Source organism: Trichosurus vulpecula, chromosome 9 (assembly GCF_011100635.1).
Source record: "Trichosurus vulpecula isolate mTriVul1 chromosome 9, mTriVul1.pri, whole genome shotgun sequence".
Lineage (NCBI taxonomy): Eukaryota > Metazoa > Chordata > Mammalia > Diprotodontia > Phalangeridae > Trichosurus > Trichosurus vulpecula.
Window position 1 is genome coordinate 116690856 of NC_050581.1, and position 20319 is coordinate 116711174.

General features: G+C 38.3%; 1 protein-coding gene across 1 annotated transcript in view; it reads left to right on the plus strand.

The window, feature by feature from the left end:
• Nucleotides 1-12903, plus strand: part of SEC22C (SEC22 homolog C, vesicle trafficking protein) — a 35544-nt gene extending 22641 nt beyond the window's left edge. Inside the window, exons 6-7 of the mRNA XM_036737511.1 lie at nucleotides 6856-6921; nucleotides 11216-12903. Of these exons, the coding sequence (XP_036593406.1) occupies nucleotides 6856-6921; nucleotides 11216-11416 (267 nt within the window). The 3' untranslated portion in view covers nucleotides 11417-12903. The remainder of the gene's footprint in view (nucleotides 1-6855; nucleotides 6922-11215) is intronic.
• The last annotated feature ends 7416 nt before the right edge of the window (nucleotides 12904-20319 follow it).

Genomic DNA, 20319 nt, shown 5'->3' on the forward strand with positions numbered 1-20319 from the left:
CCCTCAGCCATCTAGAAGGCAACTAAAAATTAAGACGAAGGCCTAAATAACATCTGTCTGAATAACTGGAGCCAGATTATTGGACAAAGACTATACTGCTAAAGCACATTAGAGTTACAGAGTTACCAGGCTCTTGAGACTGCTCTTTTGTACACACAGATCTGACAAACATTGGGGCAGGTAGGTTGCTCAGTGGCTAGAACACAGGTCCTGGAGTCTTGAAGGCTTGAGCTGAAATCTGGCCACAGATACTTTCTAGCGCTCTGACCCTGGGGAAGTCACTTGACCCTATTCGCCTCAGTTTTCTCATCTATAAAAAGATCTGGAGAAGGAAATGCCAAATCATTTCAGTATCTTTGCCAAGAAAATCCCAAATTGGGTTACAAAGAGTCAGACATGATTGAAATAACTGAACAACTGACAATTTTTCTCAGCCCACAGTAGATACCATTGCTACATACCATTGCTAATTAAAAACAGTTTAGAGGCATGTTCCCTGACAGCAGCAAGAAATGGTTAGTAGTAAGACTCAATAGTGCTTGGTGGAAAGACCTGGGTTCAAAACCCAGGCCCTCTGACTCTAGAGTTGGGATTTTTAACCATTTTTGTTTCATAGACCCCTCTGGCAGTGTAATGAAGCCTATGGACCCTTTCTCAATAATGTCATTAAATGCATAAAGTAAAATACATAATATTACAAAGAATAATAATTCTAATGAAATAAAGCCTAAGAAAATATGGTCTCCTGTGAAAGATCCATTGTTCTTTTTACCATACCAAATTACATTGTTTCACATCCTCTGTTTTAAAAGTTTCCTTAATATATGATAGATTTCTTTTGTATGGGTTTAAAACCCCCCCACAAAACTCCCCTGATGAGACCAGGTTAATGAAGTGTTACTATATTTGAAAACACAGCTAGCAGCTTCTGAATCATGTGAGCAACAAGATGGTAAACTAGACCTGAGACATGTTTTTCAATCCCTATAACTTCTCATATCTCACCAAAACAGAAATTAGGCACCAAAGATAAAGCAACTTCAGCTGTCTCCATGGTGTAGGACTGGCAGAATCCAAAAAAGGTTAAAAAGAACCCCAAGACCCATGAACTGGCACACTGACCCTGAGCTCACCCAGCACCCCTCTTGCACTTCTATGCTATGGACCTGTCACAGGTTTACAATGATTACCGCCCCTCCTCCCACCCAACACACTTTGGTCCCCCTTCCCACTTTTTAGTACCGTGGAGACCCTGGCTCCAGGCTGCAGAAGTTTTCCTGGACTGTATCCTTCAGGAATAAACCTTTTCAGCTCCCAGAACACCAGTCTCCATAGACCAGACCTGCCAGAGCTGGGCTAGAGAACTAAGGAACAGAGGGAGTGGGGCAGGACATCAGGAGAGGATATCTTGTGTGTGTTTGTGTTGAGTGGGATACAAGGAGAGATGAGCATGTAACACTCCATTAAGCTTGAGGGAGTGTTCATAGGATCCATCTGGACCAGTTCTGACCACCCAAAAATCAAGTCAGAGACTGAGGCAGGTGAACTGTGAATTGCCTCTCTGGGAGGAGGCTGAGATGCTTTAAGATCCAGCCCCAAATGAAACCACAGAGGAGTGGTAGGGGGAAAAAAGAGAGGGGAAAAAAGACTGAAAGTACCAAAGATTTCAGGAAGAAGAAAACTCAAAGACCTGGAACATAAGCAGATAAATTAACAGGGGAATTATCAACAGAAGGAAATATGGCCTCCAGATGCAGTAAACAAGCTCAGGCATCTTTGAATAAATACTACAGAATAAAGGAAAATGATACAACACTTGAGGATTCTGTGGAATGTGAGAACATAGGACCACAACATAATGATTTAAAAGAGAAATGAGAATTATGACAGCAGAATTTATGTCCTGCTTAGCAAAAACAATGGACAGAATAAAAAGCCCGGCATCTGCAATTGCACAGTTGATTTAAGAAACAGAAGGAAAAACAATAGATTGTCTTTCATTTCTGTATATGTGCATTACCAATCTAGAAGAGAAACAAAACAATAACATTAAAAAAGATCCTCGCTATGCATGCAAAACGTACTGATCTTGAAGATAAGATGTGCAAAGACAACCTAAGTGTGTCATAGGTCTTGCAGAAGAACAAAAACCCTTAATATTACAATGCAGGAAATAATAGAAGAGAAATGCCCAGAACTACTGAACATAGAGAAAAAATTCACAGATCACTTCCAGGGAAAAAATAAATCCAAGGCCTTAATCTTCAGGACACATAGTAGTTAATTTGACAATTCAGTTCAGAAACAAGTTCTGCAGTCAATCAGGAGAAAGACCTTCAGATGCAAAGGAAAGGAAATTCCAATAATGCAGAACTATAGTGAGCCCACCAGCAAATGTAGGAGAGAATAGAATAATGTGTTCTGAAGAGCAGTAGAACTCAGGATGCAGCTCAGGGTGACCTACCCTGCAAATCTGAGCTTAACCATACCTGGAAAAAAGATGAATGTTCAATAATAAATAAGCAATTAAAGTACTTAAAAAAAAACAGCTGAAAAGTTTATGTGCTTCTTGAACACCCCAAACAACAAATGCAGGAGTGAATGAACGCAGCCTCCCAGGACAACAGTAGTAACAGAGTGATAACAGAGAGACCAGTAAGAAACCTCTTTCTAAATATACACAAGGAGACGGGTGGAAGTGTGTCTAGTGGAGGGAACAGTGAAGAGGCAAGTAGGGACTAACGTGGACAGAGCCTGGCAATACTTTGCCTACAGGTGAATCAGTGTTCTTTTGTGGGACTACGTTCTAAGATAGGAGGGCACGTGAAAGGGGTGGAGAGAAGCAGAAGGTTAGAGAGGAATGTGTGATGTGTAGGGGTCAAATCAAGGACTAGCAGTGAGGGGAAGGTGACCCTTCCAGTCTCAGAAAGAGAAGAGCCTACAGGGGAATGGGTGAGGAAGAGGGAGAAGTATTAAAATGGGAGAGGGGAAGGGAGAAGGCCTTGCTTTGGTGATGGAAGGGGTTTCTGTTGATGAATGCTCCTATAGGTGAAGAGAGGTGGTCTGGGAAGGCAGTTGGGGACCTTGTGATGGGTGTGGCCTGGGAGATTTGGTGCTCGAAAAGTCTACTTATCCTGCCTTGGCAGGAGGAGGGAGTTCAAACTCTTGCAGGCAACTGGTACCTGGGGATGTGGGAGAGCATGGACCCAGGGAGGAGATTTTGTGACAAACAGAGAAAAAAAGACAACTGGGGGAGGGTATAGATCAGTGGTGGGCTAGGTAATCAGTGACATAGTGGGGAGAGGCCCTACCATCAGGCAGTATCCTCTCTGACACTTGTAATACTTGGCGTTGTTCTGGGAGTGAGACATAATTGAAAAGGGGAATCCACAGGGCAGACTCTACAAGACAGTGGCGGAGAACATAAAAGAACAAAACAAAACAAAAAAGGAATACCTTTAAAAATATGAAATACCCAAACTATCAGAAGACCAGAATAATCTCCGAAAAGGAAATACATCTTAACTATAAGGGAACTATGAAAGAAAAAAAACAAACCTCCTAATGGATTTACAGGAGAATTTTGTCAAATTTTTAGAATTTTAAAGAACAGTTAGTACCTATACTTCACTAATTATTCTCAAAAGGTCAGAAAGAAAACAATATACTAGAATCCTTTTATGAGACAAATATAGCCCTAATACCCAAACCAGGGAAGGATAAACCACAGACAGAAACTATAGGCCAATATCATTAATGAACATTGAATTAAAAATTTTGAACAAAAAAAATTTTAAACAAAATCTCTCAAACAGACTGCAATGATTTATCTAAAGAATCATTTATTATGAACAAGTGGGATTTATACTAGGGATGGTTCAACATTAGGAAAGCAGTTGACATAATCATATTAAAAACCAAAGCATTCAAAACCACATGATCTCAGTAGATCCAGAAAAATCCTTTGACAAAGGGCAATACTCTTATGTTAAAAACCTTACAAAATATAGACACAGAGGGGCTTTAAAAATATTATTAAAGTCATCCATTTAAAATCCAAAACAAGCATCATAGGCATTGGTGATACACTAGAACCTTCCCCCTGTAAATGCAGCAGGGAAGCAAGGTTGCCTACTCTCCTCACTACTATTTGATATAGTTCTGGAACTGCTAACAATAGCACTGAGATGAGAGAAGGAAATTAAAAGTATACAGAATGGTAAAGAGGAGATAAAACTATACCTATTTTCTGATAATATGTTAGTTTACCTGGAAAATCCTAGAGCAACAGTGAAGGTACTAATTGGAATAATAACCTTCAACAAAGTTTCAGGCTACAAACAAAAAATCCTCAAAAATCAGCAGCATTTTCTACATAATAACAAAACACAAGAAGCAATAATAGGGAAATCCCATTCCAAGTAACTACAAAATTCATAAAATGTCTGAAGATTGACCTACCAAGCATGCAACTTATATAGATTGAATTACAAGGTGTTTCTTAAAGAAATAAAGAACAATTTAAATAGCTAGTGGAATATTCAGTGCTCATGGCTAGGCCATACCAATATGATAAAAGTGATACTACTACCAAAATTAGTTTACACTTTAAATACTATGCCCATCTAGTTACCAAGGGGATACTTTATAGAACTTGGTAAAATAATAATAGAGTTTATTTGGAAAAACAAAAGATCTAGAATGTCAAGGCAAATAATGAAAAGAAATAAGGATGAAGGGGTAGTAGTGCTTCTGGACCTCAAACTATATTATATACAGCAGTCACCAAAACCATCCAGTATTGGTTAAAAAATAGATAGGTCAATGAAACAGACTAGACAAAGAAGAATCAGAAACAAAAGAACTCAATAACTCAGTGTTTGATAAAGTAGAATACAAATTAGGAAAAAAAAACTTATTTGATGATTTAAAAAAAACTGGAAAGCAGTTTGGTAGAAACTAGACTTAGACTAATACCTTACACCATATTTCATAATAGATTCTAAATGGATATGTGACCTTAATTCTAAAAACCATACTATATAAAGAAATTAGAAAAGAAACAGATTGTATTCCTGTATTGCTCTCACAGCTGTGGGTAGGAGAAGTACTCTTAACCAATTAAGAGATAGAAACAATTACAAAAGACAGAATAGATAACTCTTGACTACTTAAAACTGAAAAGCTTCTGCCCAGACCAAATTAATGCACCTAAGAAGAGAAGTGGTTGAATGGGGGGGAAAATCTCTGTATGAAATCTCTCTGATAAGGGTTTGATTTCTAAGATATATAAATAATTTTTACATAGCCATTCATCAGTAGATAAGTGCCCAGAGGATATGAACACTGTTCTCAAAAGAAGAATCATAAAGTATTCACAAGCACATGAAAGAATGTTCCAAAACGCTAGTAATAAGAGAAATGCAAATCAAAACAACCTGGGCGTTTTACCTCACATCAGAAATGCTAATAGTCCGTGTTGGAGGGGTTGTGGAATGATAGGCACACTAACATGTTGCTATTAGAGCTATGAAATAAAAAACCACTTTGGAAAATAATTCAGAATTATGCAAATAAAGTGATTAAAATGTCCATACCTTTTGAACCAGAAATTTCATTACTGGGCATGTACCCCAAAGAAGCCATCTATAAGAAGAAAGTCCCCGTATACTCCTGAATATTTGTAACAGCTCTTTTTATGATAGCAGAGAATTGGAAACAAAGTTTGTATACATCAATTGAAGACTGGCTGAACAAATGGTGGTAGATAGATGTAATGGATTGTTGTTGTACTGTAAGAAATGGTATGTGTGACGAATACAGAGAAGCGTGGAAAGATCTATGTGAATCAGTGCAGAGTGAAGTAAGCAGAGCTAAGAAAACAATATACACGGTAACTTGTTTCTCAGTCGTGTCTGACTCTTCATGACTCTGTGGACCATATTGTCCATGGGATTTTCTGGGCAAAGTGGTTTGCTATTTCCTTCTCCGGTGGATTAAGGCAAACAGGTTAAGTGACTTGCCCAGGGTCACACAGTGAATGTCTGAGGCCACATTTGTACTCAGGTCTTCCTGACTCCAGGCCCAGCCCTATATCCCCTGAGCCACCTGGCTGCTTCCACACAGTAACTACAACTACATAAATGGAACTAGCACCTATATACCAAAAAATCAAAGTGGGACTCGAAGAGAGATGAGAAGACACCCCCAACCTACCTCGTCATGGAGGCGGGAGGGCCACAGGTGTTATACATTGCATATATTTTTTGACTTTTTCAAAGTATTGCTTAGTTATGCTTATTTTTTTTTCTTTCTAAAAATACTGTTTGTTACATGGCATGGCTTTCTGGGAAGTGTAGCAGGAGGGATACATGAGATGGTATGATAATATAAGAAACAGAAACTATCAATAAAAACTTACTTTAAAAAAAACAACTAGAGGCAAACATGACCCATAGTCAAAAGCAGCAGAGCAGTATATTTAGGTTGAAAACAATGAAGTGTGTGATTAAGTTCTAACTCGTATGCTGAAATAGAGCTGTGTATGTGTAACCATCTCTCAGGTATTGAGCCTAATTTATTACTCATCTGGTAATTCTGTTCCATTGTGGAATGGAAGACCTTTGCTGCCGATGCCAGGAGGGGAGAGCCTATGTGAGGATTGGAGTAGGCACAGTCTACTGGCCATGGCCAAGAGAGCTTGCTGGGAAGGCAATGAAAGTTTGGTGGTGGCCACCAGTCCATATTTTTGAGCCATATCAGGCCTAATTAGGTGGCCAGTATTATGTATCTTGGGTTCTTGGGTTCTCCTTTTCTTTGTATCTCATTTTTTACTTTCTCTTATATCTGATTCAGGATGATCCTGAGACAATTGGGAGCATAATGGCGTTTCTTATCCCTTTTGTAGCCTGCATTTTTCAGGTGGGTTCTTGTTCAACTTTGGTTGGCAGGTTAAACTTGTATATTTTGGTTTTTTGTTTGAAGTTTCAACAGACTATTGGGTACTTGTTTTATGTCATAATCTTCATTGGAATTTTAAACCATAGAATAACAGAACCAGAAGGAATCTTAAACATCGTCTAACCTAGTTTCCTCGTTTTACAGATGAGGAAGTAGGCCTATCCCAAAGAAGCTGCAGCTTGCCCTAAGTCAGTTAGTAGAGCCAGAGCTAGATAATTATTCATCAGGCCAGATAAAGGAAGCTGAGAGTTGAGGAAACAATCTTACCTGGCCTATTCTACTTGACAAACACTTGACAAGTACTACTTGACAATACTCATTGTTTAGATACATACTTATGCATAGTTTGAGTCTCAGAAAATAAAATCTTTGTCACACTGTTGAGAAACCATAATATTGAATTAGGAGACTGGTAGGGAAATAAACCATAAAAATCGCTATTTTAATTCTAGGAAATCTTTTTGACTCTATTTATTTTTTGACTCTACTTAGATAATGAAACAGACATAAAGAAATACAGGATTGTTTTAAATCAGTTTTCAGATTGCCATCTACTTAAAGCCAGTCTGGCTCTTAGGTCCCTATGGAGTGAGCCAAATTACAATAAAATTTCTGCTAATCTTTTCTTCCCAATGGTGAAGGTCTGTCTGTTACAGAACACCTTAAAGCTGATGGTATTTTATTACTTTAAGGTGCCTATGGCACCTGGTGACCATTTTCTGCAGGTATAAATAGATATGGATCATTTACTGTGATTCTGTCACTTACTGGGTGGTTGACCTTAAGCAAATCACTTAACTGCTGAGGGCCCAAAAGGGTTTCTTAGATGGTCTCCAAGAGCCCTTCCTGCTCTGATATGGAGGGCTAGATTTGGCCTCAGAAGACCAACTTTCAGATTCTAGCTTTGCTATTTCGATGATTTGAGGCAAGGCATGTTGCTTCTCTGAGTCCCAATTTCCTCATCAGCACAATGATGGGGTGGACTAGCTGACCTTTGAATCTACGCGTCTCCAACAGTTTGTGGTAGCTACGAGGGCAGAGGACCATACTACTTAGAGTTGTAAGAGACCTCAGAGATCATCTCATTTTGCTTCTGCAAATTCTGTAAGTAAGGAAACCAAGTTCTCTGAGTTTATTCCATGTATGAATTAAATTGCTGCCCTTATAGTACAAAAGGAAACTGCATGTGGATTATACAAATTCCAGTGCTTGTCAAGTGTTTAACTAGCTTCTTGGGACCAAATAGCCAGTATGGTTTAGTTTAATATTTTTACCAGGATGTATGTGCCCAATTTGTCTTGCTGAATGTAGTTAAAATAACCATTTCACTTTGAAATATATGGGCTAGAGGTATAATTTTTTGATACTAGAAACTCAGCCAGATGGTAGAAATTATATATGATGTGACTAATATTCTCTTTCATTTGAAATTCTTTTTCATTTGAAACATATTTTTCCTTCTTCCCTCTGTTTTCCTTCCCCCCCCAAAAAAAATCTGATTTGTATAAAACCTATTATCATAGTAAGAGTGTGACAATAAGTGACCAAGAAGAAAACAGTATATACAACATTTATTGGCATTAAAAATCTTTTACAATAAAGTTTTATATACATATATATGTATATATACACTAACTGTGTAATTATTTTTCAGGATATACATATGTATGTATATATATATATATGTGTGTGTATACATATATATGTTTCAAAGTTAACTCATTTGGGAGGGCAGTAACTGGTTTTCTGGGTAGCCTGTTTTGGGCCAATAAGGTAGTAAGACTGATTTTCTTATGTGGTTAATTAAAATCAGCTCATTACTTTAGCTATACAGATGTTTGTAGTAAACTTCTTGATTCAACATTCTATATTTACAATATTATTTCTCCTTCAGAATTTGTTTACGTAGTGGAATGCTAGATACTCTCCTACTTTTGATGAAATCTGTAGCCACACATGGAGGCAAACAGGCTAAAGGCAGTTAGTTACATATGGCTTATTTCTTAAGAGAATTTGATTGATTACAGCTGACTCTGAGTTTTATAGCTAATTAATGTTTAGTATTTCAATGCTAAAGCATGTAGAATTGGGACAGCTGTTAATAAACTATTCCACTATTTATGTTGGTGTATTATCCGAATTCCTGCTCTGTTAAAGAAAAATCCTTATTTAAATAATCATCCAAATAGAGAGGGGGAGGAGAAAGAGAGAGAGAGTGAGACAGAGAGAGAGAGAGAGAGAGAGAGAGTGTGTGTGTGTGTGTGTGTGTGTGTGTGTTTTGGTGGGGGTGGGGATGGAGAGTAAAGAGTGCCAGACTGGAAAATCCAAGAAACCTGGGTCTGTGTCTCAGCTCTACCACTAGCTAGCTGTGTGTAATTTTAGGGCAGTTTCTTCTTTCTGAGCCTCAGTTTCTCCTGTTGTAATTTGAAGAATTTTTGTTTACATGGTTTTTGAGGTTCCATATAACTCTGACAATCTAAATCTCCTTTGGATTGCTTTATTACATCTTGAATCATAAGAAATGGTGTAAATATGTTAAAAATAGAGGTGTCTATAGCCACTTCTGTATGATGCCAAAATAAGTTCTCAGTATGGAAGGAAATTAATCTTAAATTTTCCTTGCCTTTGGTATGCACTGTCTTTGGAGAGAACAAGGGCTGATCTATTCCCATTTGAGACCATCTTATCAACTCTTAGATAATGTCACCTGGGGCCAGACAAGGTCACTCCTTATTTATATGAATGGGAGACCTAGCAACATGCTCTCTTACTCAACATTTTAAAAAAAGTATTAGACTCAAGCATGCCACTACTGGGACTTGTTTTAAAGAATTACAGAAAACATAAAGTCAGGACACAATCTTCAAGAAATCAGAAGCTTCTTAATTATTTACAAAAGTGGATCATGAAAATCTGTGATGTGGCAGGTAGAATTTCAGACTTCTAGAATCACGGAGCTGGAAAGGACTTTTAAGAGCATCTCCTCTGACCTGCCACCCTAGATGAGAAGGCACTTTGTAAATCTTAAAGTGCTACCATCCCCTCTGTGGTCTTCACCCCCTGAGAAGTGATCAGCATCTCTGCTGGACACTTCCAGTAATGGAGAGTTGAGTACTTCAATGCACTGTGTTGGTGCTAGGAATACAAAGACAAAACGTAGAGCAGACCTTGTCCTCAAGTTCTTTTTATGTTGAGTTAAAACCTACCACCCTGTGTCTTCTCCCTGATCCTAGTTGTGGCCTCTGTGGCTGAGCAGATCAAATTTGATTCTGCTTTCAGTGCAGTCCTGCAGATAATTGAAGGCAGTGCTCATGTCTTATAACAAGGTGGCATCCATGGTTTTCGGTAATGGCCTATCTGATCAGAAAGCCACATGTGTAGCACACATGAATAAAATTATGTTGGGATTATAGAATAATAGATTTAGACCTAGAAGGCATCTGAGCACCCATCTAATCCAATCCTCTGTAATTAAGGACATCTAGCTTCAATTACAGTTCCTCATTGACTCAGGTCAGTTGATGTGATACCTGGTGCCCTGTACATCAGGGTCACAGGGCCCAGCCCGGAGAGGTCAGAGATGCTGGCCATTGCTTAGTACCTATTTGATGATTTCATTCTTGTTGAATTGATAGTCATGTCCACAGTAGTAGTGGCTGGCCCAGCGTTAAATTTTTGATGTACCAGTTCATGCGTGCTAGTAATTAGGACTGACTTCTTTTGGCCAGAAAGCATGGCAGGAGCATTCCGGGGAAGTGGGGGAAGGGGGTCAGGTGTTTCATCTGTAGCCATCGTGTTCAACATTGAAGACCTGAACTGTATGCATGAATGTAGGTGCATTTGTGATTTTCCTAGCTTTTGAGAACATCTTGTAAATTATAAAATGTCATATCAATATGTCATTGTTCATGAGTCGTTTCAGTGTGTCTGACTCTTTGTGACCCCATTTGGGGTTTTCTTGGCAAAGATAGTAGAGTGGTTTGCCAATTCCTTCTCTACCTCATTTTACAGATGAGGAAACTGAGCCATACAGGGTTAAGTGACTTGTCCAGAGTCAGACAACTAGTAAATGTCTGAGTCTGCATTTGAACTGAGGTCCTCCTGACTCCATACATTGTGCCACCTAGCTGCTCTGCAGTGTGTTAATATAATAAGCTTTTATTTATTAGAAGGCAGTCTGTGAGTATTGAGTGTTGCGTCTTCATTCGACCGTTTCATTGTTGTTAATAGGACTTCTTTGCTTCTGTCCTTGCAGTGTTATCTGTACCTGTTCTACAGTTCCACAAGGCTCCTGAAGGTGGCCGTCATCCTCTTCTTCATTTGTCTGTGCAATATTTACCTGCATGGACTAAGGAACCTCTGGCAAATACTCTTCCACATAGGAGTGGCTTTTCTGTCTTCCTATCAGATACTGACGAGACAACTTCGAGACAAAGTGCTTGATGGTGGCGTTTGAGACCTTGGGGCACCAAGGCTTGGAAGGGCTGCTCTCCTTCCTTCCTCGGTGAGGGGGAAGGGCAGGGGAATGCACAACTTTTCCTGCGGAAAGAGGGTTACAGCCGCTTATCTGTTTGGCCTTTCCCCTTTCAGTTTTGGGTCTTGTGGGTACGTGTCCTACTAAACTGGACAGAAGAACTGAAGGTCCGGACTTCATCATAATAGATGTAGTGGAAAGGAAGAAGAGAACTTCTGTGTACCCCACACATGGATACAGAGCGGAGGGAAGGCTCTCCCATTCAGTTTATCATCTTATTTGTAATAGTAACAATGACTTACATTTCTGTAGTGCTTGAAGGTTTACAAGGCCCTTCCCTCCCAGTGAGGGGGTAGTGCAAGGATTATTATCCTGATTTACAAATCATAGGATTATAGATTGAGATTTGGTGCCATCGTGTCCAACCCCTTCATTTTACAGATAAGGAAGCTGATGCCCAGAGGTGAAGTGATTGGCCCAGGGTCACACAGCTAGGAAGCATTGGGACCTGGATATGAACCCGGGTCTGCAGACTCCAAGCCTCACTTGTTGAGCAGGAACGCATTTCTAAAATATTATCCAGTAACAGAAATGGAACTGCTTTGGATTGGAATAATCGAATCAGGAACGGAAAGAGTGTTTTTCCTTGTTGTTGCTGTGCTATGCAGTCGTCTGGTAGAGGTAGAGTTACTGCTTTTGGAGATTAGGTGTTTGCCTCAGAAGAGCTACTTATTTCTTATTTATACTTGTTAATTTCTTAATTCTCTTGAATTAGCCAGAATATGATGGCAGACATTTTTAAAAGGGACCATAGATAATTTAAAAAGTATTTCCTTAAAATAATCACCAGAATAAATTGTGAAATTGGGCTCTAACTGCGGTCTAAAAAACACAAGCGAATTAGATTTTCTGGAAATCTAAAGTTTCCAGTGCTGATTAGTATGGTATAGCCCAAATTCACTTTTAATGTCCATGAGCTTTCCTAGTGTTTAGGGCTATTGATTTTATTTTTTTAAACATTTTTATCTACCTGATGGTGAGAAAATTAGTTAAAAAAGTTTCAGGTAAGCAAATACATATTGGCAGCTATTTGTACTATATACAAGGCTAATCTGTGACCTAATAATTTTTTAAATTCACTAATATTGCATATGTTAGGCACATTTAGATGGATAGATCTAAATGATTGGAAAAGCATTTATTAAGCACTTATTAATGTGCCAGGCACTATGCTAAGCACTAGGGTATGATAGTTCAGGAATTGCTTGCTGGATATGATCTCTAGTTGGCCAGTAACTGGATTAGATAAATTACGTTGACTCAGGAGTATTGTATAATATTGATTGAGAAAAGATGCAATAGAAAAGAAAAATGAAAAGAGATGAATTAAAATCAGATAGGTACAGAACAGTTGGTAAAACTTTGTGTATCTGAAATCTAACTGTAACAACAAATAAATGGTGTAAGAATGAAGCTGTTTGATTGTACAGATGGGGCAGCACCCTCATAGGGCCACTATTGGCTCCATAGTCCCCTCTTGAGCTCTGGGCTTAGGAACTCAGTATCATCATCCCCTTGCCCCATCATTTCCCCTGTCCCCACACCATCCAACTTGGTCAGGCAATAACTCATTTTTTTTGGGAGGGGGGAAGGCAGGGCAGTTGGGGTTAAGTGACTTGCCCAAAGTCACACAGCTAGTAAATGTGTCAAGTGTCCGAGGCCAGATTTGAACTCAAGCCCTCCTGACTCCAGGGCCGGTGCTCTACTCACTGTGCCACCTAGCTGCCCCAGCAATAACTCATATTAACCAAACTCACAAGAGATGACTGCATTATAAGCCAGAATATAAATTTATTAATTTACCATGGGAAGTCACTTTGAAGCTGGCCAGGTAATTGAAATGGTTAGTGGCAGCATCTGTTATTCCTTTGTGGAAACCCTACTAGAAAAACCAAGTTAACAATAGAACTTGGCTTGACTAGTTAGAGCCAGAACCAAGAGACATTAGAAAATGTAAAAAGATATTGCCCTCAAACTCTAATAGCTGGAAACATTCTTTTTATAGGGTTCTACTGCATTGTAGACTGGATGTTTTGGCTTGTTGATTAGGATGCCTTCTCCCCTGGAGAGTTCTGGATCAGAACTGAGAGAACTTTTTGGTTTTCCTCTTTTCTAGATTCTGTGTAGACCTTGCCTTTCTCTTGTGACATCATTGTCTTGAATGTTACAATGAGTTTGACCAGGTCCTAATTTATTTTACCTTATTTATCCCTCAAATGGGTGTCTCTCCAAGGTAGTTTTGGGAACCTTTTTTGGCCTCATCAACAAATACAATATCTCTTTGTATAAGTTACTTTAGTGGGTGGCTAATAACTTGTATCCATTTTATACTTATTCTGCTGTTCAACACATGTTTTGTCTCATGGAAATTTAGTGGTTTTTATGTATTTTTTGATGCTGAGTTAACAGCCACCAGTGGATTGCTCACTGTTATCAAGTAAAATGAGTTTTTATAGAAATATGCAATATGAGGGAGTAATAAAATATAGTTTGAGGGGGAAATGTAGGGCAGTTGAGCTATGATCTTGTCTATGTTTAATTATGCAGTGAAACTCTCAATGTGTAGCAGACTATTCTATGAGTTGTATTTCACTGTCATTTGGTAAACATCACTATTGTTTCTGAACATGTTTTCTCAAATATTTATATTTTGTGTACATTTTAAAAATTCTCATTATGTCTCATAAGTGTGCCAGTCATTTGAATATTTTTTAAATGTGTGGTGAACTAGCTTTTAAATTTTAGAGTTAAGACTTTATTTCTCTGGTCAGGAAAACATATGGATGGACTCCATTGGCTCGCAATCTGAACAAGACTTGATCCCCTTACCTTGGTCATTTGTGTCAGATCACTAAATGGCTAGATACATAGATCTTGTTATGGGTCATTTGAAATTCCTATAGTTTGGGGTGAATAAAAAGTTTTCAACAGATTTCTCATTTTTGCTTAGCAAATAAATCAAGGATTGCCTCCAAATCACAACATGAACTGTGTAGTATCCAAATCTACCATTGGCTCTCAAGACCTGATTACACAGTGAAGATCTATGTATACCGGAACCACCAGACAGTTGGAATTTGGATAAAGATAATGGACCAGATTGTGATGATGAGGCTCAGCCTGCCAAGGTGTAGGAGATGAGCAAGCGGTTGATCCTCCATTGGAAGTAATTTTTCCATCCTCACCACCTCCTCTAGTAATTCAGGAAGACCTAAATGACCTTCCTTGTTGGTGATCTTATCCAAAAATGAAGCTAAATGTTGAGGCAAAAAGGCTGGACTCTCCTGCAAGAGGGCACTAAAACATATTCAAAACAGGACATTTCCCTTGAGAAGCATGACATAAGGAAAGTATTGGCATATCTCTAAGGAGCTCAAAGGGAGTCCTCTTTTACTAGGATTGTATTACATCTGGTCTTGGGTCTACCAGATACTGCTGTGTTATTTGTGATCAGGACAGCAGAGAGGGAACATCAACCAGCACATTAAGAGACACTGGTTTCAAAGAACTGATTTCAGGAAAGAAAAACTGTGAGCACCAGCAGGCGTAAAAAGGTCTCACCACTGTTGCATATTAAATTCAGTTTAATGAGAAGATTTGTTAAGACAGTGGATTAAAATCGTGCAGACTTAAATTTTTTCACCTGAAAAATAAATTTCTAAGAGTCCGTGGGGCTAAAACAAGATAAAATAAAATAAAACAATTTATTGGGTCCTCAAATAAAGGAAATGATGAAAACAGCTGAATGAAGTTAAAGGAGCTACAGGAAATCCATCTGGCAAAATACTAAGGCATAAAATTACTGAGGAGTGTGGATGAAGAAGATGAACCTAATTACTTAGATTGTAACGACAGGGTAAGAGATGAGCAAGGTGCAGACCCACCCCCCTTGTGAAGTAACCTTCCTGACTGTTTTAGTGACTTTTCAGTAGCTTATAAGGTTATGGAAAGGAGTGCCACACAAGAGCCTTGGATTCCTGTTTGCACTTCCTGCTGGACAATCTAGGTGCTGTCAGTGATGAGCACAGAAATCTCTCCACTGGAAAGACAATACCAGGGCAAGCAGAGTCCAGGCATGCCATCTTACTGCTTTGGGGAGCTAAGCTGAAATGTTGTCGTTTTAGTTGTTTTTCAGTCGTGTCTGACTCTTCATGACCCCATTGGGGTTTTCTTGGCAAAGATACTGGAGCAGTTTGCTGTTTTCTTCTGCAGCTCATTTTACAGATGAGAAGCTGAGGCTAACAGGGCTAAGTGACTTATCTAGGGTCACACAGGTACTAAGCATCTGAGACCGAATCTGAATTTAGGAAGATGACTCTTCCTGACTCCAGGTCCAGCATTCTATCCACTATGCTGCTTAGCCGTTAGCTGAAATATAACAGGAAATAATCCGCAGCTATATTTTTGGTTGAGTTAAACTAGCACAATTTTGTTTTATAAAAAATTATTTTTAAAAAGTATGAAACTAATTCCTGTGAAGATGGTAGACAGACAAAATCCATATTTGAAATCAGCAAAAAAAATACTGTGAGGTTTACTTGTTTTTATGATGTGACAGAAAGGAAGCTTGTTTGTCCAAGGGTATTTTATGTTGTTGGTTATTTGTTTTACTTAGTCCTTAAATTCTGGCAAGTGAACCCTATTTGAACTAATAGTACTCTAGGCACTAATCATATGAGATAACTGGAGCTCTTAATTAACAATATTGTTTTCTCCGCCTCAAAATTTTAACAGCAGTAGATTTTTTTTTAAAGAGCTTGAAACTGGGCCCTCTTAGCTTAAAACTCCCCCCAGAAAAGAGGTAACAGTGAGGAAGGATTAGTGTAGAGTGCTAGATTTGGAGTCAGAGGACCTTTTCTGTGTGTTTAACCTTACCTCAATTTCTTTTTTGTGGAATGAAAAGATTGAGTTAGATGGCTTCTGAGATACTTTCCAGCTCTTGAATCTGATCCTGTGAACTTCCAAGGGATGTCTTAGGATGATGGTTTGGGGGCAGGCCTGGTCTCTTAGCTCTTTCTACATGGACAGTGACCAAACCCTACGATTATCATCCCCAGGAGAGACTCTTAAATCATAGAATGTCTTTGAGGCTGGTAGGGACCTTAGAAAATGTCTGGACCAGTGCCCTCATTTGACCGATGAGGAAACCAAGTCTCCTCTTGTCTAGGAACTGGAGATGATGGTACTTGTATAGGGCTATTTTAAAATTATGTATGTGAAAGTGCTTTTCAGAATATATAAAGTATCATACACATAGGACGTGGTAGTAAATATCACAGGCTTCTCAGAGTGAATCCTGTGTAGGGGTTGTGGTACCAAGGAGAATGGACACAAGTCCAATTTTGGTAAGATTTTTCAACAAAGGTTAAAATTATATTCCCATTCCTTAAGCATCCCAGTGAGTAGAGAATTTGCTATAAAACCCTATATCTAGGTTCTGAGCTGCCCCTTCTCTCTCCCCTATGACAAGGAAACCTTGGTGGACATTTGGACATGTTGCCCCTACTTTTCTCATAAGGCCAAATGCCTTGGAAAAAGAGAAGGAACCAAGCAAAAGAGAAAAGTTTGAAGACTGTGCCCTAATGGCTAATAACAGTTCATGTTTTTATTCCGTTTTAAGGTTTATAGAATGTTTCCTTTGAAACAGCTTTGTGAAGTATAGACGAGAGACATACAATTCTCCGTTTTCAGATGAGGATGCTAAGACTCAAAGGGATGAAGGGACTTTGCCCATAACATGACTAGTAAATGACAAGAGTTGGATAGGAGTTTCATGTTTTTTCTTCTTTGATGATCTTATGCCATTTATATTTCAGATAATCCCAATATTTGGCATCCCCAGGTCCTCTTAGGCTTTTGTGGTAGAAGGGCTTTTGGATCTTTTTAAAAAAAAAATCTAGTTATAGATAAGGAAACTGATGGTTAGAGTGATTAAAAGTGAATTTTCTGAGGTTACATGGATGACCATTATGTAGCAGAGCCAGGATCTCACAGTTAAGACATTTTTAAAAAAATTATTTATTTGATTTTAGTTTTCAGCATTCACTTCCATAACATTTTGAATTCTAAATTTTCTCTCCCTCCCCTCTCCCCTTCCCCAGATGGTGTGCAGTCTGACATAGGCTCTACATACACATTCATATTAAACATTTTCACATTAGTCATGTTGTGAAGAAGAATTAGAACCAATGGGAGAAATCATGAGAAAGAAGAAACAACAAAAAAAGAGAACAAATAGTATGCTTCAACCTGCATTCAGACTATAGTTCTTTTTCTGGATAGCATTTTTCTATCATGAGTCTTTTGGAATTGTCTTAGATCATTGTGTTACCGAGAAGAGCTACATTTGTCAAAGTTAGTCATCATACAGTGTTGCTGTTGCTGTGTACAATGTTCTGGTTCTGCTCACTTCACTCAGCATGAGTTCATGTAAGTCCAGGTTTTCCTGAAGTCCACCTCCTCATCCTTTCTTATGGAACAATAGTTTTCCCATTACATTCATATGCCACAACTTGTTCAGCCATTCCCCAATTGATGGGCATCCCTTCAATTTCTGATTCTTGGCCACCACAAAAAGAGTTGCTGCAAATAAATTTTTACATGTGGGTCATTTTGCCATGTTTATGATCTGTTTGGGATACAGCCCTAGAAGCGATATTGCTGGTCAAAGGGTATGCACAGTTTTATAGCCCTTTGACCCTAGTTCCAAATGTTCTCCAGAGTGGTTGGATCAATCACAACTCCACCAACAATGCGTTAGTGTTCCAATTTTCCCATATCTCCAACATTTGGCATTTTCCTGTTTTGTCATATTAGCCAATCTGATAGGTGTGATGTGGTACTGCAGAGTTGTTTTGATTTGCATTTCTTCAATAGTGATTTAGAGCATTTTTTCATATGACTATAGATAACTTTAATCTCTTCATCTGAAAACAGACATTTTTAAAGAAATTGTTTAAAATACCTTTGTCAATTAAAATTTCCACAATTGATGCATATTGCAGAAAAAAGGAGGAACCCCCCCCCCAAATAAACATTTAAAAAAAAGTTTGTGTTTTAATTTGTTAAACCTTACAGGAAAATTGATTTCTCTTCCATATTTTCCCCAAAAGCTTACAGGACTGAATCTTTCAAAATACTATTCTTTGACATAAGTAGAACATTTTTGATGATTTTTTTTTAAAAATGTAAGCATCTGTTTGGAAATATATGTGAAAAGTCTCTTGCCAAGGAGATAGGGTTTGGCAGCAGATCTACATAAAGAAGGCTTGTCAGTAGAATCTGGAAATGACCAGCACTAGGATAACTGGTTGGTTTGTTTAAAGAGATTGTTTCTCTGCTCTTTTTGGTTTTAGGTATGGAATGGGTTCAGCATAAACTTGTGATTTAATATATCTGACCTGTGTTTCTTTGAATCTTGGTTGCTTTCTCAGCAGCCTTTTTTTGCCCTCTTAAGAGAGAGTATTTTGAAGGAAACAATCTGTCATTCTGGAGTGATGCTTTTTGTATTTGGTTGTTTACTAATACTCAGAATATAAACTCAATCTGACTTTGTATCCTAAAAACCACTGTATGTATTTTATTTCATTTTTAGCTCTAGTCTGCTAATACTTGGATTTCTGTATTTAATTTAACACCAAAGATTTTCTATTTTCTGAAATGATGGGTGCATTTGAAATGGTATACTTGAACTGTGGTCATTGAACTTGTCCATCAAATGTAAAATGTTTTGGGTTTTGTCTTGTTTTTTGCTTTATTTACATGCACATAAAACAAATAGAGATGATTAAGAGTTGGAAAAAGAATAAATAAGTTTTTGTAAACACTAGATTAGGGGCCCATGTTTGTAGACCCTGTCTATTAGTGAGGAACTTGTATGGTCATCCAAGAACATCACTGGGTCCGCTTGTCTTTAAGTAGCTAGAAGAGCTTAAATGTAATAACATTTTCATGGATCTAAAAGTTAGGCTAACAGCAACCTCATCACCCTACAACATCTGCAAACTGGAAAAGACCCTGGGACAGGCAAAATTGCTATCCTGATGACTAGCCCCAATGCCCAGGATTTCTATTCCTTGGCCCTCCCCAAAACATTACTTCCTCTTAATGAATACGCAGTTTAAACAAATTTAGTTACATGGTATATATAAAGTCATATAAGTTTGAGCTGAAAGGGATCTTAGAGATTATCTAGTCCAACCGTCACACTTTACAAGTAAGGAAAGTTAGGCAAGGGACTGAGACAACAGACACAGCAACTAAGTGCTACCTTGGCCATCCAGATCCAGGGTTGTTTTCTAGCCTATGGCAGATTATGGAGGGAAAAGAAAAAGATTGCTAAGGATAACCACTTTAATTGCTTTCACAACCCCAGACTTACAATGTTGGAAGTGACCTTTGAGTTTATTTGGTCTTCATTTTACAGATGAAGAAATCAAAGCAAAGTAATGTAACAAGTTAATGGGAGGGCAGAAATTAGAAACTGAGTCTCCTTACTCAGAAAATCACGGCATCTCAGAGCCATTAGGGATCATGACTAACTTAAACTTAATCCTCTTCTGCTTAATTCACCAATATGATCACTGGTACCCATCAAATCACAATAAACTGAATAAATGCTTTTTAATTTGAGTAGAGGATATTAAAACTATCATCACAATCTGTATCTTATAATACTTGCTAGGGGATCAAAACAACCAGACTTGTCTCCTTGGAAGAAATAAGAACTCTCCTAATTGCACAAGGACAGGCAAAGGCAGACAACATATATTTTTGGGGGTGGTACCAAGTTAACTTGTAACTTTAACTCTTAAGCCAAATTCCTG